Source organism: Neomonachus schauinslandi, chromosome 1 (assembly GCF_002201575.2).
Source record: "Neomonachus schauinslandi chromosome 1, ASM220157v2, whole genome shotgun sequence".
In the NCBI taxonomy this organism is placed as follows: domain Eukaryota; kingdom Metazoa; phylum Chordata; class Mammalia; order Carnivora; family Phocidae; genus Neomonachus; species Neomonachus schauinslandi.
The window spans coordinates 58,588,416-58,601,078 of NC_058403.1; the positions used below are offsets into that span (position 1 = coordinate 58,588,416).

Consider the following 12,663-nt stretch of genomic DNA (forward strand, 5'->3'; position numbering starts at 1 on the left):
TCCGTGTCTGAGAGCACCCTGTTGGTAGGTGAGACAGCAGCTATGTCAGCTTGCCTCTTGAGATCCCCAACAGCTCTGAGAATACAAGGGAAAGTGCAGATGGCCAAGACGCCTCACGGTCCGGCCCCAGTCATTACAGCCCGCCTCACCTCCTCCCAATCTTCCTTCCCCGTACTCTGCCCCCTGCTTCCTAAGCTATCTTGAGAGACCTGCTCGCCTGACACCGAAGACGTGTTTCTCTCTCCAAGCCAGCTCATGCTCTCCATCCACAGTGTTTTTGTGTGGCCTCTCTGATTGGCTAATTCCAGGGCATTCTGAATGACCCGATTCTACTATAATCTGCTCTAGAGCCTTTCTAGAGCCTTCTACGTAGAATTGATTGCCTCCACCTTGGTGTTTCCTAAGACTTTGTTCATACTTATCTGTCCTATTTTCTTTTTTATTTTAGTAACATTTTGTTTACTTATTTATTATTTGCTTTTATTATTTATACTTACTTCTCTTACTGTGGTGGGTCATACACTTAATCAGTAGCCCTCGGTGGGCAAGAGAATGTAAAAGCAGCAGCAACAACAATGTATTGAACACCTATAATGTGCAGGCCCAGGATTGGTAAAATAGTGGACTACCCAATAGACTGGTCCCAGAATGTATTTTGTGTTATTGTGTTCCCTCTTCCAGATGGGACCTCTGATTCCGTAGCTCCACCGTGGAGCCTGAGAATCTGCATGTACTAATTACAACCCTGGGTGATTCTGATTCAGGTGGCTGGAGACCTACTCTTTGGGTAACAGTGTAGTAAGCCTACAGCTTATATGAATGTAATGAATGTCATTTATAATATTGCTGTAGAATAAATTTGAATCCAAGTGCTTTGAGCCTGGTGTGTGAGAACTAGCCACTTAGTTAGTGGGTAAAGCTAATTAACCACCTAGGACTCTCATCTCAATGATAGTTTGTGGTTCTCTTCCAGACTTTGAGTAAATGGTGTAACATTTCCTACACAAATATACTGGTGAACCTAATTCTGTAATACATGGGAAAATGTGCTAGGTGCTGTAACTGCAGAATAAAGAAAGTGCTATTGGGCAACAGAAGAGGGAGAAATTAATTTTGACTGGGATAATTAATTTATAGCTAGCAGTTGAATGAAATGCCAAAAGCAAACAAACACACACAGGTGTTCAGGATTGTTTTTCTGACACCATTTGCTATTCGTTTGTGTGTTGCTTGCTATGAGCAGGAACATGGGTGTAACTGGAGATCTGTGAATGCCAATCTTCAAGACAAGGAGCTGCCAAGGAGGGCTTTGATATGGCCAAAGAATTTTATTTTGCATTTCAGAAATCTCATTACGCCTTAATAGGCAATAGTAAGATATATTCAATTCCCAGCCCAAGACAATCATAACACAGAGAAAAGGCTCTGTAGAGGTTATGCAATACCTTACCTTCATGGAATTTTGACATCTCCCAGAGGAAGCATGAAATTAGGCAATTTTTTATATGATTGATCAATTCCAGAATAGTCTATTTGTCCGAGTAGTGGACTTTTGGCAATTCTCTCTCTCCCTGTAGTAGTACTTTGTTGATTGGTGGAGGATTTAGTCAGAGAACTGGGGAAAGACCCTGGAATTTAGCAAGAAACACCACATTAACATCACATGTTTATGTATTCATTAACAACTTCTAGAACTATTTGTTGAACATTTACGTGCCAAGCATAGTGTTTAGCACTTGGAGTCAATACTCCATGAAACGGGCCCTGACCTCACTCTAGTGGGAGTTATAGATACAGTCTAGTGGGAGTTATAGAGAAGTGAACAGGTAATTATAACACAATATGACAAACTCCACCTTGGTGTGGATACAGAGATCTATGGGCTCCTAAGAGGGATATTGAGTTATATTTGAAGTGATTTGTTAAAGTAGTTTAAGACTTTGTTTCATGGCCTAAGAAGTAGGGGTAACAAGGGGTTCTTTGGGAGGGTCCATAAGCTGACTCATGGGACAAACAGAAAGTGCAGAGTCCATAAATAGGGACAGCAAAAAAGGCAATTAGAGGCAGCGATTTAAGGACTGCCCTCTGGGTGATCATTCCTGGGAATGATCCTTTAGTCTTGTATAAGGCTGGACATGGGTTTGCTGTGTGGCATGATGTCTTAACAGTGCTGCCCAGGGACTGATGCTCACAGATGGGAAACTGCCTGGGCCTGGAACAAGGTCAAGTAGACTGAACTAGTCTGTGCCTGGTGCCCCAGGGGTTTGCAGTCACTCTGAGCTTTGTATTGGTGAGTTCAGCTTCATACAACAGAAAACACTCTAGTGAATTTAAGCAGAAATACTATCAGATACTAATATTACCAGATATTGGCTAGAAGATCTGGTTATAGGTTGAGCTTCCATGAACACTTCCAGTCTCCAAAGTCATATAAACCTCAGCCACAACCCACGCAGTTGTATTTCTGCTGCGGAGGCCGCTGAATTAGGGGGCTGCTGACTACAGAATATGCTGCCTCTGCCTCAGTCCATGCCAACAAATGGATGGGTGTTTTCTGTCTTCTTCCTTTCAAGTTTATGTGGTGAAACTGGAGTCTTTCTGGAATCCTAGCAGCAAGGGAGACTGGGAAATATAGTTTTTGGCTTTCTGCCCTCTTTAGCACAGGAAGGCACACTAGGAGGAGGTTAGAATAAATTTGGAGCAAGCTAATTACAGTATCTGTTACAGGTGTGTATCCCTCCCAGGTCTAATCAGGTACAACTGATAGCTTTGAAACCAAAGAACATACCCAACTCCCACCACCTTAATAACAGGATGAGGGTCTTGGGGATGGAATATTGGATCCTTCTGGCCCTGCAGGGCCAGGGATTTGGGTACCTTTTCAAAGGTTGTGGGACCTGGATAAGGACAAGGAGCTGATGAGGATGTAACGGGAAGGGCCAGCCACAGCCAACAGAGAATACTCTGGAGTGCAGTGGGAGATGAGAGAGGAATAATGGAGGTAAGAATTCAGAGTGGTAGCTGAGCCTCAGAGGCCAGAGAAAGCAGTTGAGATTTCAAGAGCAGGAACTCAGGAATGGCTCACCTGGTTATTCTAATTGTGCTAGAAGTCATGATGTTGACCAATTACTGAGTTAATTAGGGGTGTATGTGCATACCAGCCAGTGTCTTCCCAACTTTCTGGTCACTCAGTGGTTGATTTTAGCCTCAGGATTTCCTGAGAGATACAGATCACTCCATCTGATTACCTCACCAAGCAGCTTTCCTCTGAGATAGGCTTTGTCTTCCCCGATGGGATTGGGTCATGAGATCCACCTGCAGGCTCAGTCTGACCCAGAGCCTGAGTCAACTGTGGCAGAGGCAGGAGGTGAAAGAGTTCCAGCATCATCATTCAGGAGGATTCAGAGTGAAAACTAGACGCCAAGAGACCTGGCATCTAGTGGACCACCATGGGTTCATTCCCTTTATTCACTCACTTAACCATATCTCTTGAGCCCCCGAAATGCAGCAGGCATGTGCATGGTCTGCGTGGTGATATAATGGCAAACAGTCTGAAGGATGAGTCAGACTCCATTAGGTGGAGAAGTGATGGAAGAGCATATCATTCGAGAGAGAACAGGATGTGCATAAGCCTTGTCGCTGAAGCAAAAGTAACAAAGGACAGTGTGGCCGGGGAGATGGACAGGGGCTGGACAGGCATGGCTTTATTTGCTCCACTGGGGACTTTTGCCTTCTCCTAAGGGTATAGGGAAGCCACTGAAAAGGGGTTTAGGTGAGAAGATGGACATGATTAGATGATGCTTTATTATCAGTCCCATGCTTGCTTTCTTGAGGGATTGATAAGATGGGGAGAAGCTAACGTGGGCACAGAAGATCAGGTAGAAAGCCTTGCAGTAGTAGTGAAGGTAAGAAATGATAATCAGGGGCATCTGGGTGGCTCAGATGGTTGGGCATCTGCCTTAGGCTCGGGTCGTGATCCCGGGCTCCTGGCTCAGCGGGGAGTCTGCTTCTCCCTCTCCCTCTGCCTCTCCCACTGCTCATGCTCTCTCTCTATATATATCTCTGTGTCTCAAATGAATAAATAAAATCTTTAAAAAAAAAAGAAATGATAATCAGACAGAAGGCGGTGGTGGTAAAGAAGAGATATTTAGATATTTAGGGGAGGAAGAAAACGATATAAGCAAGGAGCAGTTTAGTTCTTTTCTCTCTAGTCACTTCAAACACTATTTTCATTTTTAGACTTGGTTTTCTTTTTTCATATTTATCTTTTTAACTTATATACTAGCATAAGAAAACCAAAACCAAAAGGAATAGTTATATTGAAGAAACGTCACATCACAATGTGGATATGCTTACATATAACCCATGCCAAAGACTTTGAAGTGGTATACAGCCTGTATTATATATAACGCCATGGTTAAGAGCACGGATTTTGCAGACAGAGTACTATAGCTGTGTGACTCCAGATGAGCTATTTCACCTTTCCAAGCTTCAGATTCAGTGTCTATAAAATGAGCATTGATAGTACCAAACTCGGTGGGTTGCTCTGAGAATTAAATGAGATAATCCATATAAAGGCATTAGCATAGAGCCTGGCATAATGAAAACGCTCGATGAATGTAAACTAGTATTGTTATTCATAGATATTATCTGACCATCCTCTACACAGTTGGCTGATGGTCCTGCAGGCCTTCAGAGCCACCACAGAGCACTGTACAAAGCAGTTATTGCAAGACAGGCTTGTGCACAGATTGCAAGGACTCTAAAAAGGTGGCTTAGGATATTCTTTGATTCTGCCTTTTTTTCCTAAAGCCAGGTTCCGTCTCTGGGACTGTAGAACTTGGAGAAGCACTGCATGGTAGGGAGGATGGGGAGGAGTGAGGGAAAACGATTGATGAGGGGGGAGACTATGAAGTGGGACACAGGATTTCTGTTCTTGTTGGATAATGTTAATAATAATTTCATCGTGGCTCATTTTGTTGTAAAGCTCTGATCTGTTTTCTTATTCCTCATTCATTGAACATTCACAGTGTGCCAAGCACTGTTATAGGTATTGGGGATATTGCCATGGACAAAGTCTCAGCTTCTGTGGAGCTTCAATTTTGGTGGGGTTATCTTTCTTGTTAGCAAATTTTATTCTCCTGGAAGTCTTAGTTTACCCTAACTTCTTCCTCCGTGATAGGAATGTCCTCCAATGGAACACACTTCCTGTTCTAGATCCATATTGGAAAGAGTTTTATTGTGTGGAGTTTGGTGTTTATTCCTTTGGGGGAAATTCAGTTTGTATTTTCTAAGAGAGGGGAATAATAGAGAAGTTAATCACTCCAAAGAACACTCCTCTTATCAGTCTTCAAAATATCCATTTGAGTATGTATTGTCACAGATGAAGACAATGAGGCTGAGAGCTTAAGTGATTTTCCCAAGTGGAGGAGGGACTCAAGATTCAGACTTCACATCCCATGTTTTTTTTTTTCTGTTTTTCATAAACTGGTAGTTATTTGCTCAACTGAAAACAAATAAATTTAATGGCATTAGCCCAGTTGGCAGTTGGCTTGATGTTGGTGGTTGGAGTTTCCAGTTAATAGATATTACGGTGAGTACACTTTTGGATAAAGTCGTCTTCATGGCATCTGACATAGCTTAGTGGTTCCCAGTTGCTAAGCCCATGGACCAATGATGGTCTATGACAAAGTTGTCACCAATATCAGCAAAATGTAAAATAAATTTAGGTTAAAGGCTGTTTCTCTCATAATGTTTTCTCAACTTTTTGTTATGAGATCATGGTGAAAATAAGAGGTAGTTAGGCATTTGTTTGTTTTTACATTATTATTTTACAAAATAAAAAGTTGCCCAGCTTATGTCTGTCAGTTCTTTTTTTGTTACAATTACTGTTTGGTAAATTCAAAAGGTTGGGGGAACCTGCTGCAGCTAATGAAATGAAAATTAGAAGTTCTGTTTCTGGCAATATGGAATACTAGGTGTTAAAAAACGGTCCCTCTAGAGCAAAATACCTAAAAAGAAAGAAAAATTGGAAAAATTATATATTAAAAAATGCATAGTTGTATTGGCAAGAAAGGAAAATTTTTAAGGGGCCAAAAATGACAAGAAAGCACAAATCAGAGAAAACTACATTTGGGACAAATCTCAAGGTGTGAGCAATGTAGGAAATAGGATCAAAGACTTTTGCCTGAAGCTAGTGCTCCCAAAAGGTGATATCCTTTGTGAAAAGAGGAAGTAGGGAAAAAAGTGCCCCCTCAGTGGAAGCCCAGTAAATACAACTGCCCATCTTGCCCTTGGGATGCTAGGAAGGATAAATTTCTCCTGAGAAACTCATAACCATGAGTCACTCTCATTGGATTTAAGGCTAGAATTCCCATTACTAATATGAGCTGGAAAATCCCAAGCTGAGAATCCAAAATAGTCTGAGTTGGGTAGTGTCTCCAGGTACCTGATAGGAGCAAGTAAATTTTCTCTGAAAATTTCTTCTTCTTACTTCTCTGTATCTTGATTTCAGGCCTTAAAGAATTCCTACAGATATAATTCCAATGAACATTAGCTCAAAATTAAAAATCATAAAATATATGAGGAAATAAGATGTCATGGCTTGAAATCAAGAGAAACTTCAAGAATCAAAATCAGAAGTTTAAGAATTTCAGATATCAGAAATGTTGGATACAAAATATAAAAAGAGGTATTAAAAGTGTAAGAAGTTATCAAGTATATATTTTTTAAAAAGAACCAATTAGGACTTGTATAAATGAAAAATATAACCCCTGGCATTTAAAAGTTTCACTTAGAGAGTTAATGAACTGGAAGATAGATATGAAATAATTACTCTGAAAGCAGAGAAGAACGGGGTTGAAAATATGAGAGGTAGGGTAAGAGAAAGGAAAGATAGAGTGAGAAGGTACAATATACATTTAAGTAGAATTACGGAAAGTAATAATAGAGATAATGAAGGAGATGCATGCCCAAAGTTATAATGAAGGAAAAATTTCCATAATTGATGAAATAGAGGAATCTTTAGAAATCCTTATGAATACCAAATCCGGTAAATTGGAAAGCCACACCTAGACACACTGTATTGAAGTTATAGAATGTAAAGATAAACAGATCTTGAAAAAGCTACAGAGAAAAGAAAAATAAGCTATGAAGGAATGCTAATAAGTTGATAGCTGACTTCTCAGCAGCAGCTATGGAAATTAAAGGAAAGATATACATTCAAAATCCTTCATTTAAAAATAGGTAACAAGCCAGATGTAACATCTAATGAATTAGCTCTTCAAAAGGCTTACATTGTATTAGCCTTAAGAAAACACCTTTTTACTTATAACTGGAATGAATTGGCCCACAAACTTGAAATACAGAACTTTTCCCCCTATATTTTCATGTAGCCACTTGATCACTCACATGTCCCATGTGCTTCATTATCGTGAAGCTCAGCATCTTGCTTTGAGTGTTCACATTCCCCTTAGATTGAATTGGCTAAGAATACTGGATACTTACTCCAAAGTGGATTAGTCCTCTTCTAATGCCAGATGTAGAGGAAAATGAAATTGGTCAGTTTATATCACTCCATGCAGTTACTTTTTCACTGCCCTATGTACTGCAGTTGAATTTGGCCTTGAAGAATTTTGTAGATATTTGTCCATTACAAGAACATTTTGATGAGTTCAGATCATTGCACAATCACTTTCACTTATAACTTTCTTGAGTGACAATCATAACCTCCTGGAGAACAGTGGGTCACATTGACTACCACCACCACCAGCACCATTCTCAGATGCAAAACTATTGTCTTTATTTCTCAGGGCAGTCACCCTCCTTCTCAGGGTGGAGGCAGAGTTTTAAAACCGTAGGAAATACCAAAGATGTTGTATTCATCTCTCCCAAGGCCATAACACCTGCTTAGTCTATACTTATATGACCAGGGGGACTACTCGATGACCTCATGGGATCTTCTCCAGGTGATCCTTTCTCCTCTGCTAAAGACTGAACATTTGTGTCCCCTTGAAATCCATGTTGAACTCTAACCCCCAGTGTGATGGTATTTGGAAATGAGAACTTTGGGAGGTAATTAGGTCATGAGGGCAGAAGCCTCATGAATGGGATTGGTGCCCCTGTAAAAGATACCCAAGAGGGCTCCCTTGCTCCTTCCACCATGAGGGCAGAGTGAGAAGACAATTGTCTGTGAACCAGGAAGTGGTCTCACTAGACACCCAATCTGCTGGGACTTTGATCTTGGACTTACCAGCCTCCAGAACTGTGAGAAATAAATTTCTGTTATTTATAAGCCACCCAGCTTAGAGTATTTTGTTATAGCAACATGTACTAAGACATTCTTCTAAGCTAAAAGGTCTTTTCACTTCCTCACAGTCCACTTTCAGCAACTGACCTCAGGTGGGCAGAATGTACGTATATGATGACACAGTTGCCAACTTCTGCTAAAGGAGAACAAAACTCACACAATCAATTTCTTGTGGGACCACTCTACCAGGCAAACTACTACAACAGAAGTGCCTGAACAGACTTGTACCTGTGGGTTACAGGTGTGCTTGTGTGAAAATCTCACTCCTTGCTTATTTCTAAATAGGGAGAGTATGTCTGATGGTACATGATTCCCAGTGCACGATATTAACAAATATTCACATATATTGTGAGGGAGGGTGCAGGCAAATCTTAAAGTATGATCAGTAGATATCAAACTTGTTTTCCTTTTTTGGAAAATAGGTGTGATTGCTTGGCATGAATATTATGTTGGAATGAAGCAGCCACACTTCTCTCCATTCAGAACACTGACCTGTATCATGGGGACTGAAAGTAAATCCAGTGTCCTTAACCACATTCCTGCTGTGGCAAACATCTAGAAATCAGCTGTGGCCAGCAAACGTCTTTACATTTGTGTGTATATGTGTGTGTATACACAAGATACATTGACATTACTTGCCATCAGAGTACTTCCCCTGTGATCCACTCCAAGGAGATAAAACCCTGACACCTAAAATCTAACCACGCAAAAGGGCATTTACAAGTTACTAGGATTTTAAAGGAAAATGAATGTTCATTGAAGAGTAGCCTGTGTTGAGCTCTTGGTTTTTTTTACATGTGTTATTCTATATAAATGTTGGCTCATTGTTTTTAAACTACCTTATCATTTATTAAATGTGGTCAAGTAGCTCTGGATCCTTGATCTAGGATTTTGAAAAATCCTGTAGAATCCATGCCTTATAAGAAATAGTAAGAGTCACTTTCTTTCCAAGGTGCCATTTTTATTAAAATATTTGGAACACTTATTACAAAAATAATACATGCTCTTTATTTAAAACTTGCAAATAATATTTAAGTATATAAAGTAAAAATGGAAAGTTCCCTATACCCCTGATCCACCCCACTTCTCACTGAGAGCCACTGTTAACGGTGTTAGGTTTCTCCCTCTGGATCTAGTTTTATTTCCTGCATCTTACTTTTTTACCTAACACTGTATCTGTTTTAACCTCAGTACACACAGAGATATTTTATCCTTCCATGGTATTTCATAAAACAGATGTGCTGTAATTTATTTCTTTACCAATAGATATTTAGGTTGTTTTCACTATTTCATATATGAAAACATGTTTTTGGCAATGATTTTTGTACACATATCTTGGCACATTTGTCAGAATATTTCTCTTGACTAGATTTCTAGAAATTGCATTAATGTGTCAAAGGATCTCCATGTTTTACATTTTAATACATTGTATTCATTTAAAAAATTTTTAAATTTTTTCCTGAGTTTTTCATTAGTTTAAGTTAGCTCTATTTTTTTGTTTGTTTTAGTTCCAGTTTAACCTCTAGAAAACTGCTGACATGGTTTTGGAGAAGCTGGAGAAGCCCCTCTACAGAGGACTAAAGAAGCTGAGAAACCAGTGGGAGGGAAGATTCCAAGCTCAACTGTGAAAGCCACACAGCTCCAGGACCATCCCCGCATCCCTGAGAAAATGAATCAAAACAGGTAACAGAAGTCAAGAAAAATGGAGAGGGCAGGGTGTTCAAAACCACACGAAGAAAGATTTTTTAAAAATTAAAACCTTCAACAGTCATTTTTTTAAAGATTTTTTATTTATTTTTGTGAGGGGAAGAGAGAGAGAGAGAGAGGGAGAGAGAGCATGGGAGGGGAGGGGCCAAGGGAGAAGCAGACTCCCCACTGAGCAGGGAGCCTGATGCAGGGCTTGATCTGAAGGCAGATGCTTAACTGACTGAGCCACCCAGGTGCCCAAAACCTTCAATAGTCTTAAATGATGCAGTAAGATGTGCCTACTCATACGTAGATCCTTATCTCCTTAAATATAAAATAATCTTATGTGGCAGTATTTTTAATATTCTAACGTCTTACAAACTTCAAGTATGTCATGACTTTAGCCTTCACATTTCTCACAAAGACTTCTGCTCATCAAGACTAGAGACAACATTTTGCCATAGAGAGTGCTTTCAACAAATCTCTGTAGAGCTGTTCTCCACTGTCCAACTCTCTTGTCACTTGACTTGAGTGAATACAGAGATAAAGGACAAGGGAAGGGGCAAGGCCCTGTTAGCTTTCAGACAGCCCCAAAGGAAGAAACGTATGAACATTTTCATATTCATGGCTTTCAGAGACGTCTGAGAGACTCTGAGCACTCATTTTCTTTTCTCTTCTACAGCTCCCTCCACCTTGTTCTTTGAAATAATCCTGAGACGGCTTAGTGGCACAGCCTATGGGCAGATGTGTGGCGGACCTTTCTTCTAAGTGCGCGATAACCGAGAGGTCTCTCTTCTAAGTGCACGATAACCGAGAGGTCTCTCTCCTACAGGAATTCTCAGATGCCAAGTACGATGTTTCCTGTGACCTAATGATTTTCTGTAGTAGTTCTATTCAAGAGGTCTTTTCCCTGTATAAGTTCTTGGATGTTGACTGAGGTGGGCAGGTGCAAAAGGTCTTCCCACATATCTTACGCTCAAGGAGTTTCTCTCCAGCATGAATTCTTCGATGCTGAGTGAGCGATGAGCCGCAGCTTAAGGCTTTCCTCTACTTATTGGGTTCAGAGTGTTTCTCCCCAGCACCACTCCTCAAGTGTCAAGGGAAAGAAAAACTGTTTCAGGGGCTTTCCCACGCTATTTGCACTCAATGTTTCCTTTCTCTAGTGTGGATTGTCATAGGCCGGATGAAAGCAGAGTGGTAGTCAAAGGCCTTTCCACACTCACTGCACTCACAGGGCTTCTCTCCAGTGTGACTCCTGGTGTGTCATGTGAGGGAGAAGCTGTAGCAAAAACCTTCCCCACATTCTTTACACTCATAGGGCTTTTGTGCAGTGAGGGTCTTACCGTGTTGGATAAAGTCAGAGTGGAAGGGGAAGGTCTTTCCACATTCACTGCACGTATAGGGCTTCTCTCCAGTGTGAATCCTCCTGTGTCGAGTTAAGGAAGAGTCGTAATGAAAGGCTTTCCCACACTCTTCGTGCCCAAAGAGTTTTTTGTCATTGTGGGTCATGTAATGCTGGACAAAAACAGTGACAGCGGAAGGTCTTTCTACATTCACTGCACTTAGAGGGCTTCTTGCCACTGTAGATCTGCTGGTGGAGTGTGAGGTGTGACCTCCGGTTAAAGACCTTCCCACACTCTATGCACTTATAGGGCTTCTCCCCAGCGTGAATCCTCATGTGTCAAGCAAAGTCTACCTTTTCACATGTGGCATTCCTAAGGCTTCACTCCAGTGTGAATCTGCTGATGTCGAACAAGGAGGCAATTCTTGTCGCATACTTTCCTGCATTCTTTGCATTTGTAGAGGGTCTTCCCTGCATGAACCAGTGTCTTTACTTGGTGCCTATGAGTCACAGTCATGAATAGCATCTCCTGCAGCATCTTGCTTCTGGAAAACCTTTGAATGCAGACTCTCATCTGTCCCCAACCTGTTGTGTTCAAGGCTCATCTTCTCCAGGAGGGCCTCCTTGTGGGAGACTGTAACTGGTCTCAAGTGCCTTTCCTGCATTCTCAACAGCCCCCCCCAATCTCTGGTTTGCCCCAGCGGACCTGCTGGCTTCCTGAGTCTTCCCTGAAGCAAGACCTCCTAAGACAAAGCGGGCTGGTCTTGGGTTTAAACTGTAACCTGGACAGGTGCTTCAGCAAAGACCTCTCTCTGTCTCTTACCGGTGCTTCAAACTGTGAGGTCAACACTGGTTTGGGAATTGAATGCTCCAGTGAGACCAGGGGCCTGCAGGTCTCCAGCAGTACTTCCCAGAATAAGGCCCTCTGGGCCTGGTCCAGCTGCCTTCATTCCTTCCAAGTGAAGGTCATGGACAGGCCCAAACACTGCTGCCTGGAACACCACCACAAGCTAACAAGACAGAAGGTGCACACGGCACCACTTCCACCAGCGCAGAGCATGCCTGCAACTACAGATACCAGAGAGCACTGCGCCCAGCCACAGCTTTGGGACTACAAGTCCCAGGGGGCTTCAGTTTCACTTTTTTTTACTTCTGGGAACTGAACCCTCAGTAACCCTGGAAGGAAGGTCATACATGCGGTAGGAAGTGTGCTCCAGTTGGGCCAGGGAGAACCTCCAAACACGCACTCAAATATGCATGTGAACATGCATGCAAGGAATTTGGTCATACAGAGAATGGGGCGAGTCCTACTTGCCATTCTATTCTA

General features: G+C 41.6%; 1 protein-coding gene across 1 annotated transcript; it reads right to left on the reverse strand.

Annotated features, from left to right (window-relative positions):
• Nucleotides 1-11,137: 11,137 nt before the first annotated feature.
• Nucleotides 11,138-11,941, reverse strand: ZNF80 (zinc finger protein 80). Its single transcript, XM_021692676.1, is given in 4 exon segments — nucleotides 11,138-11,522; nucleotides 11,524-11,706; nucleotides 11,708-11,818; nucleotides 11,820-11,941. Coding segments are annotated over 4 exon segments (801 nt in total).
• Between the last annotated feature and the right edge of the window lie 722 nt (nucleotides 11,942-12,663).